This window comes from Phaseolus vulgaris, chromosome 6 (genome assembly GCF_000499845.2).
Source record: "Phaseolus vulgaris cultivar G19833 chromosome 6, P. vulgaris v2.0, whole genome shotgun sequence".
Lineage (NCBI taxonomy): Eukaryota > Viridiplantae > Streptophyta > Magnoliopsida > Fabales > Fabaceae > Phaseolus > Phaseolus vulgaris.
Window position 1 is genome coordinate 20,049,502 of NC_023754.2, and position 19,208 is coordinate 20,068,709.

At 31.9% G+C, this 19,208-nt stretch overlaps 4 protein-coding genes and 2 non-coding genes across 8 annotated transcripts; 2 read left to right on the top strand and 4 right to left on the bottom strand.

Moving 5' to 3' along the window:
* The first annotated feature begins 815 nt into the window (after positions 1-815).
* LOC137831663 (uncharacterized) lies at positions 816-2,224 on the top strand. The gene is made up of 3 exons (XM_068639428.1): positions 816-1,325; positions 1,475-1,719; positions 1,835-2,224. The coding sequence occupies exons 1-3, from the start codon at positions 861-863 to the stop codon at positions 2,079-2,081; spliced, it is 957 nt and encodes a 318-aa protein (XP_068495529.1). The 5' UTR covers positions 816-860; the 3' UTR covers positions 2,082-2,224.
* Positions 2,225-4,186: 1,962 nt separating this feature from the next.
* On the bottom strand, positions 4,187-6,216 carry LOC137831664 (large ribosomal subunit protein eL18y). The gene is made up of 5 exons (XM_068639429.1): positions 6,021-6,216; positions 5,819-5,908; positions 5,083-5,211; positions 4,792-4,974; positions 4,187-4,544 (listed from the first exon to the last, which is right to left on the bottom strand). The coding sequence occupies exons 1-5, from the start codon at positions 6,021-6,023 to the stop codon at positions 4,386-4,388; spliced, it is 564 nt and encodes a 187-aa protein (XP_068495530.1). The 5' UTR covers positions 6,024-6,216; the 3' UTR covers positions 4,187-4,385.
* On the bottom strand, positions 5,362-5,437 carry LOC137833797 (small nucleolar RNA snoR53Y). Its single transcript, XR_011084845.1, has one exon. It is a non-coding gene; the product is annotated as a small nucleolar RNA snoR53Y (small nucleolar RNA).
* Positions 5,636-5,741, bottom strand: LOC137833791 (small nucleolar RNA snoR69Y). Its single transcript, XR_011084838.1, has one exon. It is a non-coding gene; the product is annotated as a small nucleolar RNA snoR69Y (small nucleolar RNA).
* Positions 6,217-6,926: 710 nt separating the features above from the next.
* Positions 6,927-10,344, top strand: LOC137831665 (serine/threonine-protein phosphatase PP1). 2 transcript variants are annotated; one of them, XM_068639431.1, is made up of 4 exons: positions 6,927-7,768; positions 8,501-9,060; positions 9,729-9,920; positions 10,019-10,344. In XM_068639431.1, the coding sequence occupies exons 1-4, from the start codon at positions 7,582-7,584 to the stop codon at positions 10,040-10,042; spliced, it is 963 nt and encodes a 320-aa protein (XP_068495532.1). In that variant the 5' UTR covers positions 6,927-7,581; the 3' UTR covers positions 10,043-10,344. The 2 variants fall into 2 exon arrangements, with proteins under 2 accessions (XP_068495532.1, XP_068495531.1); XM_068639430.1 differs by having other exon boundaries at positions 6,981-7,768; positions 10,016-10,344.
* A 1,790-nt stretch (positions 10,345-12,134) lies between these two features.
* Positions 12,135-13,811, bottom strand: LOC137831666 (dormancy-associated protein homolog 3-like). 2 transcript variants are annotated; one of them, XM_068639433.1, is made up of 3 exons: positions 13,510-13,811; positions 12,988-13,149; positions 12,135-12,569 (listed from the first exon to the last, which is right to left on the bottom strand). In XM_068639433.1, the coding sequence occupies exons 1-3, from the start codon at positions 13,715-13,717 to the stop codon at positions 12,469-12,471; spliced, it is 471 nt and encodes a 156-aa protein (XP_068495534.1). In that variant the 5' UTR covers positions 13,718-13,811; the 3' UTR covers positions 12,135-12,468. The 2 variants fall into 2 exon arrangements, with proteins under 2 accessions (XP_068495534.1, XP_068495533.1); XM_068639432.1 differs by having other exon boundaries at positions 12,983-13,149; positions 13,510-13,732.
* Between the last annotated feature and the right edge of the window lie 5,397 nt (positions 13,812-19,208).

Below are 19,208 nucleotides of genomic sequence, written 5' to 3' on the forward strand. Positions count from 1 at the left end.
ACGAGGTTTCCATATAAATGATAATTCTAATATATCTGAATTATGTACACATAATAAGGAAATAATGTTCAAAAATAATTTTTGTGAAAGTTATTAATTAATTTTTCAAAAACAATGAAAGTAATTAAATTTATTTTTCAATTTTTAATGAAGTTATTGATTATATTATGTACACCACCAATTAAAATATATCATTAATAATATTAAAATAATATATAAAATAAACTATAAAAAACACTTTATTAATTACATAATAAAAGAATTCAAATCCAATTTTGTAAACTGAGGGAATGTGTGACTATTTGAGAAGAAATGCGTATAATTTGAGAAGAAAGTATGAAGAAAATGGATGTTTGAATTTAGATGATTAAAATGAATTTGTGAGGAAAGTTCATTGAAGTTTGTGACTGAAGTGATAATTGAGAAAAATATTTTTATTTTTTTACAATATATAAAATATAAATTTATAAATTTACTGTTGTAATTAAAAATATTTAAATAATAAAATATGAAATATTTTTCTGTAAATTTGAATTAATTAAAATATTATAAATTATTTTTGACATCTTTAAATTATTTATTTCAGTATCATTAAATAATTATTTTTATAAAAATACGAATTACTTAATATTAAAACATAAAAAATAGTAAAATTAATATTATCTAAGCATATACAAATTTACCATTATATTTATTTATATATTTTGAAAAAAAAAATCCATCCACTGAATTAGATTATACCTAACTATATAGATATTTTAGAGATAATAAAAAAATTATATTTAGAATAAATTTATTTATAAATAAGAGAAAAATATCAAATTGAGTTAGTAGACAGTCTCACAGCAAGAAGAGAAGAGATGGAAGGCATAGTACACAGAACAGTGGAAGTCAATGGCATCAAAATGCATGTTGCTGAGAAAGGAGAGGGTCCTGTCGTCTTGTTCCTCCATGGCTTCCCTGAACTGTGGTATTCCTGGCGCCACCAGATTCTGGCTCTCAGTTCCCGAGGATATCACGCGGTTGCACCAGATCTACGAGGCTACGGTGACACAGAGGCACCAGCTTCCATGAGCAGCTACACCTGCTTTGACATAGTGGGTGATCTGGTTGCGCTTATAGACCTTCTGGGTGTTGAGCAAGTCTTCCTTGTGGCTCATGACTGGGGTGCCGTCATAGGTTGGTACCTCTGCATGTTTCGCCCTGAAAAAGTGAAGGCCTATGTCTGCCTCAGTGTTCCTCTCCGTCGCAGAGACCCAAAAGTGAAGCCCGTTGATGTCATGCGGGCCGTATACGGAGATGACTACTACATCTGCAGATTTCAGGTAACTAAATTCTCTCATTTTCCTCATTTTAAACAAGTAAACAATTAAATCATTTTTTTTTTTGTTTCTGTGTGAAACTAAGGAAGGAGGTTGTACAGATTAATGGTAGATGCATCGCAGTACCTAATTGTATTTAAAACGTGTGACAGAAACCAGGCGAAATGGAAGCTCAGATGGCTGAAGTTGGGACTGAGTATGTGCTCAAAAACATCCTCACAACTCGCAAACCTGGTCCTCCGATCTTTCCCATGGGAGAATACGGAACTGGATTCAATCCAGATATGACTAATTCCTTACCCTCTTGGCTCTCACAACATGATCTTGCTTATTATGTTTCCAAATTTCAGAAAACGGGCTTCACAGGACCCTTGAACTATTACAGAAATCTGAACCCGTATGTGATTAATTTATTGTTTCTCTTAGCATAATCATTTTCGGGGGAAAGTATTTGGAAAACATGATAAGAATGATATGTTAGAAAGACATCTAATAGTGTATGTTGTTTACAGAAATTGGGAGCTGACAGCACCGTGGAGTGGAGTGAAAATCGAAGTGCCGGTAAAGTTCATCACAGGTGAGTTGGACATGGTATACACCTCACTGAACATGAAGGAGTACATCCATGGTGGAGGTTTCAAAGAACATGTGCCAAATTTAGAAGAAGTGATTGTGCAGAAAGGAGTAGCTCACTTCAATAATCAAGAAACAGCAGAGGAAATCAGTAATTACATATACGAGTTTATCAACAAGTTTTGATCTGATCAAAAAATGACTTCAAAGTAGAATAAATTGTTGAAGTTGCTGTGTTTTTATTTTATGACTATGTTTACTGAGAAACACAGGTTATTTTTAATTATGCAGGACATAATGCATAAATAAGAAAGTTATTTTTAATTAAAGATGATTGTAGTGTTTGAATATAATGTTGGATTCTCTCAAGAATACCAGAGCATCAATAAACCATGAGTAAATTAGACAAGAGACTAAAACACAATTTTCAATCTAAAATATTAAATTTTCAATCTAAAAACAGTGGGTTTATGGTTTTCTCCATTATATGTTTATCTTAACAAAAAGTAATTATTTCCTTGCATTTGAAAGCTCAGGGTTCTGCTTGAGCTTTTGTAGATTCTGCAGTCCATCTACTCTCCATGTACCTTCCCATATCCCTTTGTTGTGCTCTTGTGTAGTTCTGCAGTTCTTGAAGAGGGTATCTGAGGATCATTAAAGGGAAAAAAAGATTTAATAAAAGAACACTATGACAGTGTAAAAATTTCAAATACACAAGAGCGTTGCTTATATTCTCTGGTTGTACTGACTTGAGGACAAGGCAAAGCATTTAGAATAATTTGCATTGCTGGTTGCAGTCAGAATGAAAACATTGGGTTGACAGAGAGGATGGTGGTGTCTATAAATAACTACAAAGTTCAGAAAGCAATTTTAGAAGCCAGTAAGTATTTTTAAGATCCCCAAATGCTTTCACCAACATTGAAGCATTTGAACATTTAAGAAAAAGAGAATGATCATATTAAGACTGATTATAGGCTTGTGAAATAAGGAATGAAGACAACAAACCTGTTACGATTTCATACAAGAAATGTATGGGAAAGTTGAATGCAAAATTCCTCATGAAGTGTTCCATGGAGAAACACATTTTAAACATCAGTGTGGATGTAATGTAAGAGCAGGAAGAAATTCTAAATTTATAGTTTTGATTATTCTAACTAATTTTATAGATTATGCATTATGCATCATGCTTAATTGGGTTTCTATGATTCGTAACTTAAGAATTATTGGTTCTGCCTACTATGCTCTTTCTCTTTTATTTTATTAAAAATTTCAACTTTTTAATGAAAATGTTGCACAGTTAAAAATGTATAGTACTTTAAAATTACTACAGATGTCTCAAGTTAAACATAATTTCATTATAAAGTTACATTTTTAGATGGAAAGTTTATTTAAATTTAAAACTATTTAAATAAATTCATACTTTTAAAAGTTAAAAAATATTAACATTTGTTTACCTTTTATTATGATTTATTTTTCTATAATATTTGAGAAAAATATTAGCATTTTTAGTACAAGATTTTCACATCTTAAATACAAGATCTACACGAAAGAAAACGGTATTGTAAAGATATCAACAAAAATTTATTTAAAATCTCGTTTACCAATGAGAATCACAAAAAAGTGATAAGATTTCAAAATAAAATCTCAATACTCTTAAAACATAATTACAATTCAATTTATACAAAATTCATATCATGGTTATATGGGAATGTATTATTTGTAAGTAATCAAAATTATTGATAGTAAAAGTTATTAATATTAAAACGAGATGTATGAAGAGACAGATGCATTGGATTTGGCAGAATAAAACACAGAACAGTGAAAGCTAATGGCATCAAAGTACATGCATATCGCAGAGAAAGGAAATGAGCCTATGGTTTTGTTCTTCACAATTCTGCAACCGTGCTTATCTTCTAATTTTAAGTACTATTGTGTTACGGTTATTTACATGCTAGCTCACTTCTAGTTTAAGAAACTAAGGGTAGCAATGTTTGCAGGTACAACAATATTATATAAGAATTTGAACTTCTCATATTCAGATTACAGAAGTTGATCTTGTGCTAACACAAGATTATTGAAATACATACCCAAAAAACCCAAAAACAAATGCATCATCAAATTAAGAATTCATAAAGATAATTCGACATCTAAATAGACTACACAAAACGATTTACAATGTTTCCTTATTTTATGTCGAAAACAATTTCCGATTAATATTGTTTATTAAAATGGTAGTGACAGAGGGAGGCACCATTAAAAAAGGCTAACCCACTCAGGCCACGGAAAAAAGGTCACGATAAATGACAGGGTTTTTCACAATTCATCAAATATGTTTTTAATACACGTTAATGTAAAAACAAGGGGGCCAAGAACGATGTCCATACTTGAATTCTTATAACAAAAATATGAGAAGAAAAAGTCACCAACCCAGCGCCTATGACAAAATGTTGAATTTCAGAACACTACCAAAAAAAATAGAAAGCTATCTTCTTAAACTCTAAATCCTCTGCTGTTTCTCCTTCCTCTAGCCTTCTCAAACTTCCTTCCCTTGGATCGAACATAGGGTTTGGAATGGCTGTGTGGCACACCAGGAGCAGGACCAAAGTGCTTCACAGCTTCCCGGGCATTCTTGGGGCCTCTAAGAAGGACCTGCATTGAAATACATAAATGAACTTTTAGCCTTTGAAAGCTTAGATCACATAAGTCAACTGCATGTGATTTGGAATCGGATTGACAAACCAAGTATATTTCCATACCATAAGGAATACCAAAACCCCATTCTAAAGACGTGAAAAATCAATTTCAGTTCAAAAATGTGTGCACAAGAACCAAATATTAGTTTAATTGACACAAGTGTAAGATTAAGAAATTACTCCAAATTGTTAACCACACATACCGTATTCTGACCCAAAGGAGCCCTAAGTGCAAGCTGATCAAAGGTCAAGCATTCACCGCCTGCCTTCTCTATTCTTGCACGTGCTCTCTCTGTAAACTTAAGTGCTGTAATCTTCAATTGCGGAACTTCATATACTCTGATATCATCAGTTATAGTCCCCACTACAACAGCAATTTTATCTTCCTACATTTGACAAAAATAAAACGTGGAAATGTAAGCTATAATTAATTAAACGATATGAGAACTAGCTACACCAGTACAGTATGTAAAAGAAGAGACAGAGAGACATACCTTCCCCTTTGTATACCTAATCAACCTCGACAAAGAAAGTGGAGGTTTGTTCACCTTGCTCATGAACAAGCGCTTGAGTATCACAGCATTGAAATTGCTGCCAGTCCTTCGAACAAGGAAGCGATAAAGCTGCGTATGTAACATATAATCAGAATCTTTCTATGCATAAGTAGTATCATAAACATATTTCTGATCTGAATCCAAATCTAAACCTAGTAAAACTGTTTGAACAACTTAACACACTTAAAAATTTGATAAACGAAAATAAAAAATCGATGAAGTTCCCTCAGTACAATAGAAGTAACAATCATGTCATCAGCATTAGCATGGTAAAAAGGAAAGCATCATTGGGAACCTTGAGTATGTGGATGCAATGACAAAACTGTACACAAAAAGTAGACTACATTCAAAGGGAAAAATTGAGATTTTGGCAGCAGTACAAACAATGAGACGATACACTATTTAAAATGGGTGTCATGCATAAGGGATAATTTCACTAATGTGATCAATTAATATTCGAATTGAAAATATTTCAAAAGTATGGAAGAAAAGTGTGCAGAGGCTCAGACAAATGTGGAAAAGGTATATTCCCAGACCTTTCAAATGGAGAAGGGCCTCATAATGAGCTGGGATTCACATTTATCATCATCGTCGCGAAAAACGAAAACACACACAACAGATCTAGGGAATCATATTCATAATAAACATCGCAAAGTAGTATCGAAGAGAGAGAAACCTTGACAAGTAGTTTGAGGTAGATGTCGTTGGACTTGGGTGCTGTTCTTTTGGTCTTTTTGCTCTTACCCCCAGCCTTAAGATCAATCCCCTGCGTATCATAGGCAAATACAAAAACATAAAGAGTTGTCGAATATAAGCTAAACACAGATTAGAGCTACGTTCAAAGGAACAAACCAGAGACGGAGAAGAAAAACGCTTACCATTGCTGCTTTAGGTGTTGGAACAGCACACACCTATGAATGGTTATGTCTCTGAGACTTAACGGCGAGTCTACAAGGAAGTTATGTATGCTAGGGTTTTTAGTATTGGATCTGGGCCTCATGCTTCTGTTTTGGGCTGGGTAACTTACGAGGCAAACAGAGGCCCAAAACTACATATCCAATCTACTTTTCACATTCGGACCATCTATGGAATAATACACTTTATTTATCAATTTCTTAATTTAAAACTGGGACATTATACTTTTTCTCATCATATTTATCTCTTTTAATTTTATCCATTTCAATAATGATATTTTTCCCTTATAAAAAAATTATATTGTGTATTTGTATAACAATAATAACTAAAATTTGTCAACATACAATTTTTTCTCATGAAAAATCACGTAAGAAAACTCTTAAAATCACCATAACAATTTTAAAAAAAAAACAGTGTTTAAAAAATAATAAATAAAACGTATACAAACACTTCGCTACGTACCAGGCAAAAAAATATTTTTAAAACTATATAAGTTAAAAAAAACTATTAATAATTACAAACTAAAATATTACACTCTATTTTGTAAAAAAAAATATAAATAAATAATTTACAGTACAATTTTATTTCTTTTTATGATTCGAAGATAATGAATACCGTCCTAACATTCATGACACTTCAAAGTATTCGTAGTGCAATGAAATATTATTGTGGTAAATGATTAATATATTGAGTTAAACTCTCCTAATTCAATTATATAGATATAGTGTTTTAATGTTTTTGAATATTGTAAAGTAAATTGGTTTTCCTTTTTCGTGGGAGAAAGAAACATATTAAGGGAATTCAGTAAAGTAAATTAATTAAAATGTATTAAATTCGTATAGAAGTGTGAGAAAGAGTGTGCATGTATTATGTAATAATAGAAAGAGAAAAAGGATTAGAGCAGTGTGTGGATGGCGTGTAGAGGGGATTACGGCGAAGTCCAAAGAGAAGGTTGGAACATGGTACCTGGCCAATGGCGAATGGCGATTCCGATATTTGACCAGAAGAGAGACAACCAACGAAGGAGAGACACGTGGAAGAGGGAGAGTTGACAAGGTATGATATTCTTACGCGCCATTTGGTCCCCTGCGTTGAAGGTTTCAACCGAATAAAGAGTGGATTTTTAGAGCAAAGCCCAAATTTTGCAAATATTAGAGTTGAACCCAGCCAACTCAGCTTGGGAGTTGAGTTGAATATCCGAAAATAATAATTAATTGGAATAAAATGAAAGGGTTAGACATAATAGCATCCATCCATCCATTATGATGATGGCGATGATGAATTGACAGAGATCGTTGATTTAAAGAAGAAGATGATATAAAACCTGAAAAGGGTGTTTGTGTTTGTGTGTTTCGGTTGGGCCATCTTGTCCATCTACCAAAAATTCCCATCCCACAGCTAAATTTTCTTTATTTATCTTCTTCCTCTCCCATCTTTGGCTCGACCATCCATCCAAAACAAACACACTTCTTGTCTTGTGTTGTGATAGGAAGAGGGAAGAGGGAAGAGGGAAGAAGGAAGATCATGATGACGGAGGGGATGATGGACAAGGCGGTGTTGGATGACGTCATTCGGAGGCTTCTCGAAGGGAAAGGAGGCAAACAGGTCCAGCTCTCTGAGTCGGAGATCCGTCAACTCTGCGTCAATGCCCGCCAAATCTTCCTCTCTCAGCCAATTCTTCTCGAGCTCCGTGCCCCCATGCGCGTCTGCGGTTAGCCACCCTTTTTCCTTTCCTCTTCAAATTTTTAACCTTTTTCCCTTATACATCTCATTCATCCTCAATTCATCTGCCAAATCTTATGGATGTGTGTCGTCTCACCACAACTTACATGATCGTTGTCCGCTGAGGGAGATTTTATTTTCTTCTAAAGGACCGTTTTGTTCTAATTATTACATGTATTAACAATCTGCAGGAGATGTCTGGTTTTGTTTAGAAGGTGAACGAAAATTGCTGCAGTTTTAAAAAAATGGATCTTTGGATTTTCGGATTTAGAACATTTTTGTCTGTCGAGGAGGATAATTAATGATAGATATATGCTCCTTGCTTGTTCAATCAATCATTAAATGAAAACAAACAGCAAGAAAGATAATTGCTCACTGCAATTGTATTGTCCGTATGCCATGTTTTGATGCATTTCTTCAAAATTCATTCTTCCCTGTATGTCCGATATTTTGGGAAAAAATAATCCTTTAAAGATCCATTTTTGCAGTCTAGTGTATATTAGTGTGGTAATGACCATTAATTAAGAAATCAATTATTGGAATTGTAATTAACTTAAAATTCCATCATTGTTGCATTCTTATTTAATTTTATTACAATTCTCAACCTATTTTTTTAAAATCAATAAGCAGTTTATTCTTAAGAGAGGTGAAATCTGCTAATAGGTAAACAATTGTCCCATTTTCTGAATCCCTTGTTTCTGATGGCATGGATGTCTTGTAGGTGATATACATGGTCAGTACCAGGACTTATTGAGGCTTTTTGAATATGGTGGCTACCCTCCTGCGGCAAACTATTTGTTTCTGGGGGATTATGTGGATAGAGGGAAGCAGAGTTTGGAGACTATTTGTTTGCTTTTAGCCTACAAAATAAGATATCCAGACAAAATATTTCTATTGAGGGGAAACCATGAAGAAGCAAAGATTAACCGTATATATGGTTTTTATGATGAATGTAAAAGGAGGTTCAATGTAAGGCTATGGAAAATATTTACCGACTGCTTTAACTGTTTGCCGGTGGCTGCCCTCATTGATGACAAAATACTTTGTATGCATGGGGGACTCTCTCCAGAATTAGAAAGTTTAGATCAGATAAAAGAGATTCAAAGGCCTACTGAAATTCCAGATAGTGGTCTCCTATGTGATCTGCTTTGGTCTGATCCTGATTCTAGCATTGAGGGTTGGGCGGAGAGTGACCGAGGCGTTTCATGTACCTTTGGACCTGATGTAGTTGCGGAATTTTTGGATAAAAATGACCTTGATCTTGTTTGCAGAGGGCATCAGGTAAACCACCTCTTACTTCATATTACCATGATTTTGTTGTTCTTACAAGCCTAATTCTAGTTGACTGTTCCTCTCTTACCTTCTGGTATTGAAAAGTACTAAGAACACATTTTTAACATACTCTCCCATTGACCCAAAATTTATTTGAGAACACCTAATTTGATGGGTTTCACACCATATTTAATTATCTTTCCTTATTTTTGTACTTTTCGGTAAATTTTATCTAATATTAGAAGAAAGTTTGTCCCATAGAGTGTTTTTCTACCACCCATTCACTAACATCTTTTTTTGAAACAACTGTAACTATGAGTCCTGAAAGGGGAGAAGAAAATGTACTCTTTCATAATCTCGTAAAACCAACTAGCAATCTTTTAAGTGAAGAAGTTCATAAAATAAGTTCTAAAGGTTACACTCGTCTCATGATATTCATTGCTAAGACATGGGGTGGGATTGCAATTTGGACATTTACCATCATTTACGTTGTACTTTTTTATTCTTTTAAGTGAGTAAAGCCTAAGTACACTTACCTTATTTGACATGCACATCGTTTCTAGATCAGGCTCTGTCCAACTATTGCAGGCATTCATCCTCGCTCCTATATTTTAATCTGTCTGTGTTGTGTTACTTATTCCAACTTCTTCTGATCAAGATCTTTTTTTTTTCAATAGGTTGTGGAGGATGGATATGAGTTTTTTGCAAAAAGAAGATTAGTCACGATATTTTCTGCTCCGAATTATGGTGGAGAATTTGACAATGCTGGTGCATTGTTAAGTGTTGATGATTCTCTTGTATGTTCCTTTGAGATATTGAAACCCGCTGATAGAGCATCGGGTAGTTCTTCGAAAATGAATTTTAAGAAGGTAAGATATCAACTATCGCTGTTGTATTGTTTTGTAGTCTTGTGATATTTTGAACGTTTGTGCATTACATTATTATCTGATGCAATCTTTTTCAGCAGCCACCCAAAATGGGAAAGATCTAGTAATTGGCAAAGATTTTCGGTTCAAATAGGAATCCAATCCAGCTAGCTCAACTTGTACGGAGTTGAAATTGTCAAGTAGGAGTTTGGCATGGGAAAGCCTTCTTGATTGCAGATTGCCAATGATAGTATATTGTAAACTGAACCACCCAGGCATTCTTCTGTGCAGGAGCAGAATTATTGCTTTATACACCAGTTGGTTGCTTGTGATTGGCAAAATTAGCATGTAATTTGTGTATGCAAAGAGATTTCTGTTACCCAATGCGTAAATTTCTATGCCATTTGTCTGAATGACTTCTCAGGAATGTTGTTTTTGGTGGAGTTCTGTTCGTGAGGCTTAACTTAACCTGTTGCTATGCCACTGATAACGTAATCAATTACATGACTACTTGTGTTCACCACGTTGGATTTCTCATGTCATAAAGGATACCATCTCCTGAATCTTAGAATTAGAAACATTACAGTCTCTTGGTTTCTCATAAAAATACTAAAAACAAATCTTAATTTTCTGTGCAACTATGGCTATTGCTGAATTATGTGAAACCTGTTCCCTTTTCTTGGACGGTTCTGCTCTGGTGGTGCTTAAGTCTCTGTCTATACTCTCCTTAACTCCCTTTTCTTATTCATCGTACCGTGTCTCTCTCAAAAGTAATGAATTTGTTGATTAAGATTTTCTTGTAATTAGAATAGAATCATTCAAGGTCAAATAAAGCATGAAAACAAGCCTCGTCTAGCACACAAGTGCTGAAACACAATAACACCTCCAGGTCCTAAGAAGAAGAAAAAAAAATCCCTTATAAGTTAAAATTATCAAATGCATTTTTTTCTCATCAGAAACAGAAACGTGCCCAGACCAGACGCAGGGGATAATGAACAAATACTATAAATGTATTCTGGAAACTAATAAATTTTAGAAAACAGTATTTTTTTTAAAACAATGAACAAGCAAAGCCTACATGTTTTTGAGGTTTTTACTTGCCTGAGATTGACCGACAGGGCATAAAAAAATGCACAGCCACACATCAATTTAATGGAAAATAATTGGAAAGTAACCTCTTATATACCAATCCTACTTTTAGATCCATTGTATAAAAAATAATTAGGCCTAAGGCAAACAGAATATTTTTTAATTTATTGTAAAATAATTCATCAATATTTATTTTATAGTGTATATTTTTTAATTGGAAAATTTATTAACTAAAGTTCAACCATCAAACAATTTCAACATTTTACTCAATAGTAATTCATTTAATCTCCAGTTTACAACATAATTGATATCAAAACACATATAACAAAATTTTCATTTGAATGATTTTTTTAATATTAAGAGCTTAATTTGGGGCATGAGTCAGTGATCATAATAGTTAGAACAAGTTTAAGATAACAATTAAGATCGTGTCTATGCATGGCAAACATGTTTTCAGTACAAAACAATAATGAATAGAGGGACAAGGTTAAAAATAAACTGTGTCCAAAAAACAAACCTGCGAGAAGGGTTCGAATGGAAACGTGTCCACGATATGTGCTGTCTGTAATATGTAATTTTGTAGGAGTACCAGGAAGAAATTGGAATGCAGAGACATTAGTTAGTGTCCCCTGTTCCCACTCTAGCTGGCCAGATTCAGATTCCACTAACGATTACCCCAACCTTGCACGCAATTTTACTTTAATACTGTGTAAAACAATATCCATTGTTACACTAATCAGTGTCACCCAAAAAAAATAGCAAATATATTTATTAACCAGAATAATTCATTATTTCGCATTCCCCAAGGCAACAGATTTTTGAAAAAAGAGCAAGTAAATCATTATAAATGTACCCTTTACTTACTGAAGACCATAGATTTTTAATTTAACTTCCCTAGTCATTTTTGTTCGTTGGTTAAATCGAAAAACAACACACTCATATCTTCCGACAAGCGTGTTCAATAATTTAAGCTGGCCGGCTGTTCCATTATGAAGTGTCTTTTCCCCTGAAAGCATCATTGAAGACAAAAGTTTGTTTCATGTGCGGAGATATACGCTTTAGGCCTAAGAATACTCCGAATTACAAGGTTGTTATTGGTCAAGCTAAAACTTAATGGAGGAGGAGAAATGAGAAACAGGAACAAACGCAGGAATGTGTTATTGATGATAAATATACAGATACATGATAGTGAGATACAGTGCTACTCTATCCTTACTTACACCTTCTTACTTACAATTTGGCAACCACTACCCAGCTCACCTAAGCAAAGACTTAAAGAAGCTAAACCAAAAAGCTAGCTCGCATGAACTGCAGCACAACCTCATCTCAACCTCGCTTCATTCCTTACATACATACATACACCCATACGTACAAACAAAACACAAAAATGAATACAGAAAAGGCCAAAAGAGCTGCTGCTCCAATCTCAGCTTTCACACACTGAGAAAATGCAACTCATTTCTCACACATCGTAAGGAGAAGAAGGCCCGGATCTGTTCTGCCCTCTTTTCTCGTACGCGTCTGATGCCGACCTTCTTCGAAACCGAGACGAATCTTTTCCTCCTAAAAACATGCACACACATCAGATCACTACAATTTCTCACACAAATTCAAAATCACCCGCTGCCACATATTATATTCATTTTTTAATTATGCAATAATATAACCAAGTTGGCTACTCTAGCTGTGAAATTCACACATGGTTGAGTTCATCCCAAAATGTGGATATCACTGTATAATGGTCATACATACTGTAACTGACTAAGCTCCTATGCTACTAATGTGGACAACCACATCCAATTCATACTTCATAATTCATAACTACTCTCACCAATCCCGCTTTATCATGCCACTACAAAACGACAAAATACTTGCTACCTGGAAATTAAGAAGCACCGTAACTATTTAATTAATTAATTAATTAATTAATCTTATTTATTTTACCGTGACAGTAAAGAAGAGGGGAAAATAACGACCTTACCGGCAAATGGAGAAACCGGAGGAGTAGAACCGGCGGGAGAAACCGGAGGCGATCCACTCTGATACCCTGGCGGTTTCACGATCATGATACTACGCGTCACTCTCGTTGTTTCCCCCGAGGATGATTCGTCACCGTACGATCTCACGCTCCCGCCCTCCGCTTCTGATCAATAATACATATATCTAGTCGTTAGCATATTTTACTCTCCTTACAAAAAAATATCTATCAGCGTTTCAGAAAAAAAAAATCTTCAATTTAGAGCTATTAGGTTTAGGTTATTTCGTCTCGTCGTGTATCTTGCTTATTATATAGATCGTGTGGAGTTGATTTATACGATTTGGAGCTTCGAGCTTGAAAAGCATGTTTAGGGTGCAGATCTGATATCATGCAACCTGAAACACTCCGATCGATCTCCGATTCAATGGTTAGATTATAAAGACAATAACGATGATAAGGGTTGATTTCAAGATTGCGATTGAGGACTCGTGGTCCTGGTGATATATATGTGTAACAGCGTCGTACCCTTGCCGGAGCTAGGTCGGAAATTGAAGGTGTGGTGTTTACGGAGCTTGCTGAGGCCGTTTTCGGGCCTTGGGCCGGCGACGGTGTCGTCCCACAAGTGGTCGAGGAGGCCCATGTGGATCAAGCGTATTTTAGCAGATCCAGCGTATGGGGATCCCAATGACCAGGTCTCAGAGTAAGAGATACAAACACGCCCTATGGGTGCCATATTTAACGATGGCCGGGTGTTAAAGGTCGAACAACTTTTTGGAGTGGGTACAGATCTGGACCGTCCGATTCGACTCAATTTTGAGCCCGTGACGTGGCCGCATGGATCGGCGTTCACGTTGAGATAAGAATTGCTTAGTGTATGGGCCCACATTACTCGGGGATTTTAAGGGATTAAAAGCCCGAAGAAGAAGAAGAAGAAGAAGAAGAAGAAGAAGGGTGAAAGACACATGACATTCATTGTGGATCACGTGATAAGTAGTTTCCTTTATCGTGTTATTTCCCTGACTTTCCTCAAAATCCACAAGATCAGCCCTTCATTTTCCTATATTTACATCAGCTGACCCATAATCGCTTCAAACAGTAACATGTGGGGTCTGTTTGGATTAGGGAGGGAATGTGTGAGAATTTGAAGGAGTGGATGTGTGAGGAAAGTGTGAAGAAAGTGAGGGTCTTTGGATTGAGGTATGTTAAGGTGGATGTATGAGGAAAGTTTATGGGAGTTTGTGAATGATGTGATGGTTATGAGGAAATTTTAATTTTTGTTAAAAGTGTGAAATGTTACTTTACAGATTAATCCTTGCTTATTAAAAAAATTAATAATAAAATGAGTTGTTTTTGTTTAAAAATGAAAAATTTTCACACATTTTGTAGATTTAAAAATTATAATTAAAAAAATATATGTTAAATGTAAATATGTATAATATAAAAACTATAATTAGAAAAAAAAATGTGTATTCAACAAATTAAATAAAAACATAACTTCACGTAATAAAATTAAAAAATAAATCAAATCTTATATAAATAAAAAGATATTATTTTTTAATATTAAAAACCCTTTAAAAATGAAAAATAAAAAATACCACAACAACAAAAATATAACATAACGTAATTAACAATAGAAAAAAATTTCATAAAAAATTATAATAAAATAAATTATAACTCATAAACATAATAACTATATATAAAAATATATTAATATAAACATAACAAAAATAAAAAATAAAAACATAATTTCAAATAATTTCTTTAAATATTAAACATATACTATAAAATTAAAAAATAAATCACATCTTATATAAATAAAAAATTACTATTTTTTAATATTAAAAAATCTCAAAAATACAATAGCAACAAAAATATAACTTAATTAACCATAGAAAAGGATTTCATAAAAAATTATAATAAAATATAAGGATAAAATAGTATAATCAATATAGTTCAATAATTAATTATTATTATTTTGTTTTATTAAATATTTGTGTTAGTTAAATTTATTTAATAACTAATATTTATAATAAAGTGTAGTTTTTATTAATAAATTATGTAAAAATATGTGAAAATATATTAATTATATTTTCAGTTTCTAATGAATAATTTATGTTACAATAAAATTATTTTAAGTGATGGATTGTTTTTAGGGATTTTTTTGTATTAAATAAATTAAATATTTAGTATAAAAAAATGAAAAATGTTTAGTATAATCTTTTGGTGATGATCATGATCCAACCTAGGTAATATTTTCAATTTTAATTAGATATAGTATATTCTTTTCTTAAAAAAAAAACTAAATTCAACCACATTTAATAAAATATCTTATTAGAACTTGAAAAATAGGTATCAGTTGATCTAATAACTAAAATATAAATGGAAGATTTTATTTAACTATATTTTTTTTACATTGGTTTATAATATTTTATAAAATAATAAACAAACTTAAAACTTCTTTAAATTTATTATGATTTGTTTTTTCATTTTAAATATTATATATATATATAATATTTTAAACAATGTACAATAAATTTTTTAAAATACTAATACATTCAAATGAAGCATTGTGATACATTCAAATGAGGGTAAATTTGGAAATAAGGGATGCTGACATGGCTTTCCCTCTACATATCTTCATTTGGAGGGGAGAGGATATTTAGGTGGTATATCATCTCCTTCACTTCCCTACACATCCCTTGATTCAAACCATGAATATCCACTCACATCCTTCCTCTTGAACAGTACATTCATGGAAACGAAACAGGGGGTTGGTGTCTGTGGGTGAAATTGGTTAGCCATTCTATTAGAAACTAGAAGGGCTTCGACATTTTTCTTAAATAGTATGATTGTGTTTATATATTTATTGGATATTAATGTTTGTACGATATTTGTAAAATACGTATAGGTGAAATTTTTCATTTAAAAATATTTGTCAGATTTTTATAATTTTAGTATGGTTTTAATATAATTTAAAAAATATATATATTAATTTTTTAAAAATTCAAATTTATTGTATAAATTTTTATTATAATTATAAAAATAAGAAAAAAATCATTTTGAATCAGTTATGAAAAACATATTTTTCTCAAAAAAAAAATCTAAAATATACTTATGCGCATAAATCTTTATTGTCAATTTATAATTATATAATATATAGATCTATGTTCCTTTTCTACATTTTAAAAATTATATTATCTCTGTGTCCATGTTCGTGTATGTATTAGTGTCGGTGCTACATAGATTAAAAGTTTACATTTTGATTTATTTAAGGTTTGATTGATGTAATCCAAGAGTTAAGAAACTAACCTAGAATAAAGTTTTTTTTTATAAATAATTGGAGTTTAATAACAAAAAAAAATATGATTTTACACATTTTCACTAAAAATATATATCCACACTAAATTTTATTGTTCAATGATAAGATAAAAATTTATTCATATTTTTTTCATCAAGGTGAAAGATAATGTTACTCTTGATTCTCACTTGAATCATAAAGTAACTTTCATTAACTTAAACGTCAAAATATTTTTGGAAGTAGACACCCTTTCAAACATCTAAAGAAATAAGGAGATCTAAATAAATAAGGATACGATAAAAAAAAACATTCAGCCTCATATTATAAACAAATTGTAAGAACCCTCTCATTTCACCATCTTTTTCATCAATCCAAACATACACTCAAAAAAATCTTGCATCTAATCTCAATTAAAAATAATATTTTCAAGACAGAGTCTAACATTGTTAATTAAATCCGAATACGTTTCTTAGATATTTAATTATTGATCCAGCTTGAGAAGCTAACTGTTTAAATTATAGTTTAAAATCGAAGGATAAGGCACGTGTACCTAACTTAGGTCGTGCATGTATTGAGTTTGGACTCAACAAGTAAACACTGATTTACAAACCATTTGGTAGTCCATAATACCAAGTGCTGTAATATGAATACCTCACTTGATTCAAATTTCTTTTTTGTACTTCATTTCTCATTCTTCGATGTTGTGACAATTAATATATCAAATTGAGAAAAATAAAAGGCTGAGATTCAATAAAGATTTTTTACCCAAAACCATTTTATCACAAGAATGATATTATCTAGTAATTTTTGTGATGTGTGTTCATAACTTAAAACTAGAACTTCTCTCCAACTACTCTTTCAAAATTAAGGGTCAATACTTGGTCACATGCTTATACTTGCAAAGTTAGACCAACATACAATATTTCATTGCTAGATTAATAAGATGCATTGTAAACATCAGTCATCAATCGATGACAAATAATTGTTCTCATCAATAAAAAACAAAAAATATCGAAATAATTTATATAGTGCATAAAAAAATGAGTCATTTCTAATTAAATTATTCTTGTATGACCATTATATTGAAAGTGATATAATGATAAAATAAAGGTACTTGTTCTTATCAGTTAAGTGCTTTACTTCATTTTTGGGGACCGCGGGCTCAAAATGTCAAGGCGGCTTATATAACTTGTGATTGATTTCCTTTTATTCATGAAAATTTGTGGCTGATTTTTAATATAGAAAAAACCACCAAGTCTTTATTATTTTCCTGTCATTTCTAATTTATTTTTCTTAAATAGTTAATTTTCTTTAATTTTAAAAAATTTATATTTTAAAAAATAGATTAAATATGTTTTTTATTCTTACATTTTTACGCAAAATTAATTTTTTTCTAATTTAACTTTAAATCCTGCTTGTAATAAGTAAACTATTACAATATATTCTTATCAGTTTTTTTACCATGATTACTTTAATAATTTTCTTATTATAAGTATACAGTTAAACGGAACACAAAAATTAATATAAATATATGTACAATTATTTTTTTTTTAATTATAAAACAAGAATAATTTCGTGTTATAATACATACATTTAAACCTACAAGAATTATATTAAACTATTACTTTTATTGATTAAAAAGTAGACTTAATTAAACTTTTAAAAATGATAAATAAGGATTTAAAGATAAAAGCATAACGAGTTGAAGTAATAATAATTGTAATAGTTTGGCATAAGGTATGAAGGTTATGATGGAGCCTTGGATTTTAGTGGATTGATGAATGCATATTATTAGATTGAAGGTTAGTTGTTAATCTTGATTTAATCTTTGAAAGTGTGAAAAGTTGTAATAAGATTAAAAAGGAATTTGGGAGTGCGATATTTGCAAAGGTTAGAAGTAATGGTAATATTTCTCAGAAGTAAAGAAGGTAGTTTCCGAGAAGATTGGGCAGAGTTTAAGGTGAAGCTCAGTCACCTAATTAACAATAATTATGAGAGGAAAGTCGTTTTCAATGGAAGCTCCACCTTTGTTCAGCTTTGTATATTATTCACTAATATATACATTACGTCAAATGGAGGTAATTGCTTCAATCCTTTTCATTCTCTGTTTTCAGTTTTTTAAATATGTTTTTCTTTGTCACTTCTCCCTTATTGCTCTTCAAAATTGACGTTAGACACAGACATCTACCAGTAGAGAAAAAGCCCGTTCCCAATTTCCGTTTACTCTTTAATACACCATTTTCAACTTATAATTACTAACTCTTTATATGATTATCATTTTTGGTTTATTTATTCTGATCCTAAACCATTGATGTAACACCGCACTTATTGCTTTAAGGTAATCAACGTTTGCATAGTCACCACCACACACTCCTAAAAATCATTCTTCTTTTTTACCTACCACACGTGAGAAGCCCAAACCCACCGTCCCTAAAGCCCAATACTCCACTCCTACACATATCTTTTACTTTATGCTTTCTCGTGGTAAAAGGTTCAAGCTTTAAATATTTTTTATCCTTTTTAAATTGATTTTTTTAATTAAAGAGTGAAAATAAAATTCAAAATTTATCATAAATAAATAACAAGTATGTTCTACAAATAAATAAACTCGGGAACTGTAACTCGGTAAGGACTGCGTGTTCAGTTGGTTTCCAATGAGACGGTAAAAGACTATTTGATGTTTATGTCAGTAGGAGCGTAAAGATGATGATAAATTTATAATAGAGAGCTAAGAGTAAGAGTATAGAATAAAGTTTAGTGTCTCCTCTTATTGTGAGAGTCATCACCTATTTATAAGTTTGTTGGACTCAGACCATTAAGAAAAACAATAAATAGTTATACGAGATATAAATAAATTTTATAATAATAACATATAACTACTAGTAACTTAGTGCCTTAAATATTATATTAAATAAGCGGCTATTAT

Bases quoted from the DNA above. Each gene is read 5' to 3' on its own strand.
- LOC137831664 (XM_068639429.1), bottom strand. The intron at 5,212-5,818 runs GTTTCTCTCTCT...TTACATACGCAG, and splicing joins ACCTCAAACTACTTGTCAAG to CTTTATCGCTTCCTTGTTCG. The intron at 4,975-5,082 runs GTATGTCTCTCT...TGTCAAATGTAG, and splicing joins TTAGGTATACAAAGGGGAAG to GAAGATAAAATTGCTGTTGT.
- LOC137831665 (XM_068639430.1), top strand. From the start codon at position 7,582: ATGATGACGGAGGGGATGATGGACAAGGCGGTGTTGGATGACGTCATT. The intron at 7,769-8,500 runs GTTAGCCACCCT...GATGTCTTGTAG, and splicing joins TGCCCCCATGCGCGTCTGCG to GTGATATACATGGTCAGTAC. The intron at 9,921-10,015 runs GTAAGATATCAA...AATCTTTTTCAG, and splicing joins CGAAAATGAATTTTAAGAAG to CAGCCACCCAAAATGGGAAA.
- LOC137831666 (XM_068639432.1), bottom strand. From the start codon at position 13,717: ATGGCACCCATAGGGCGTGTTTGTATCTCTTACTCTGAGACCTGGTCA. The intron at 13,150-13,509 runs GTACGACGCTGT...ATTATTGATCAG, and splicing joins CCGACCTAGCTCCGGCAAGG to AAGCGGAGGGCGGGAGCGTG. The intron at 12,570-12,982 runs GTCGTTATTTTC...GCATGTTTTTAG, and splicing joins TTTCTCCATTTGCCGGTAAG to GAGGAAAAGATTCGTCTCGG.
- LOC137831663 (XM_068639428.1), top strand. From the start codon at position 861: ATGGAAGGCATAGTACACAGAACAGTGGAAGTCAATGGCATCAAAATG. The intron at 1,326-1,474 runs GTAACTAAATTC...AACGTGTGACAG, and splicing joins ACTACATCTGCAGATTTCAG to AAACCAGGCGAAATGGAAGC. The intron at 1,720-1,834 runs GTATGTGATTAA...TGTTGTTTACAG, and splicing joins TATTACAGAAATCTGAACCC to AAATTGGGAGCTGACAGCAC.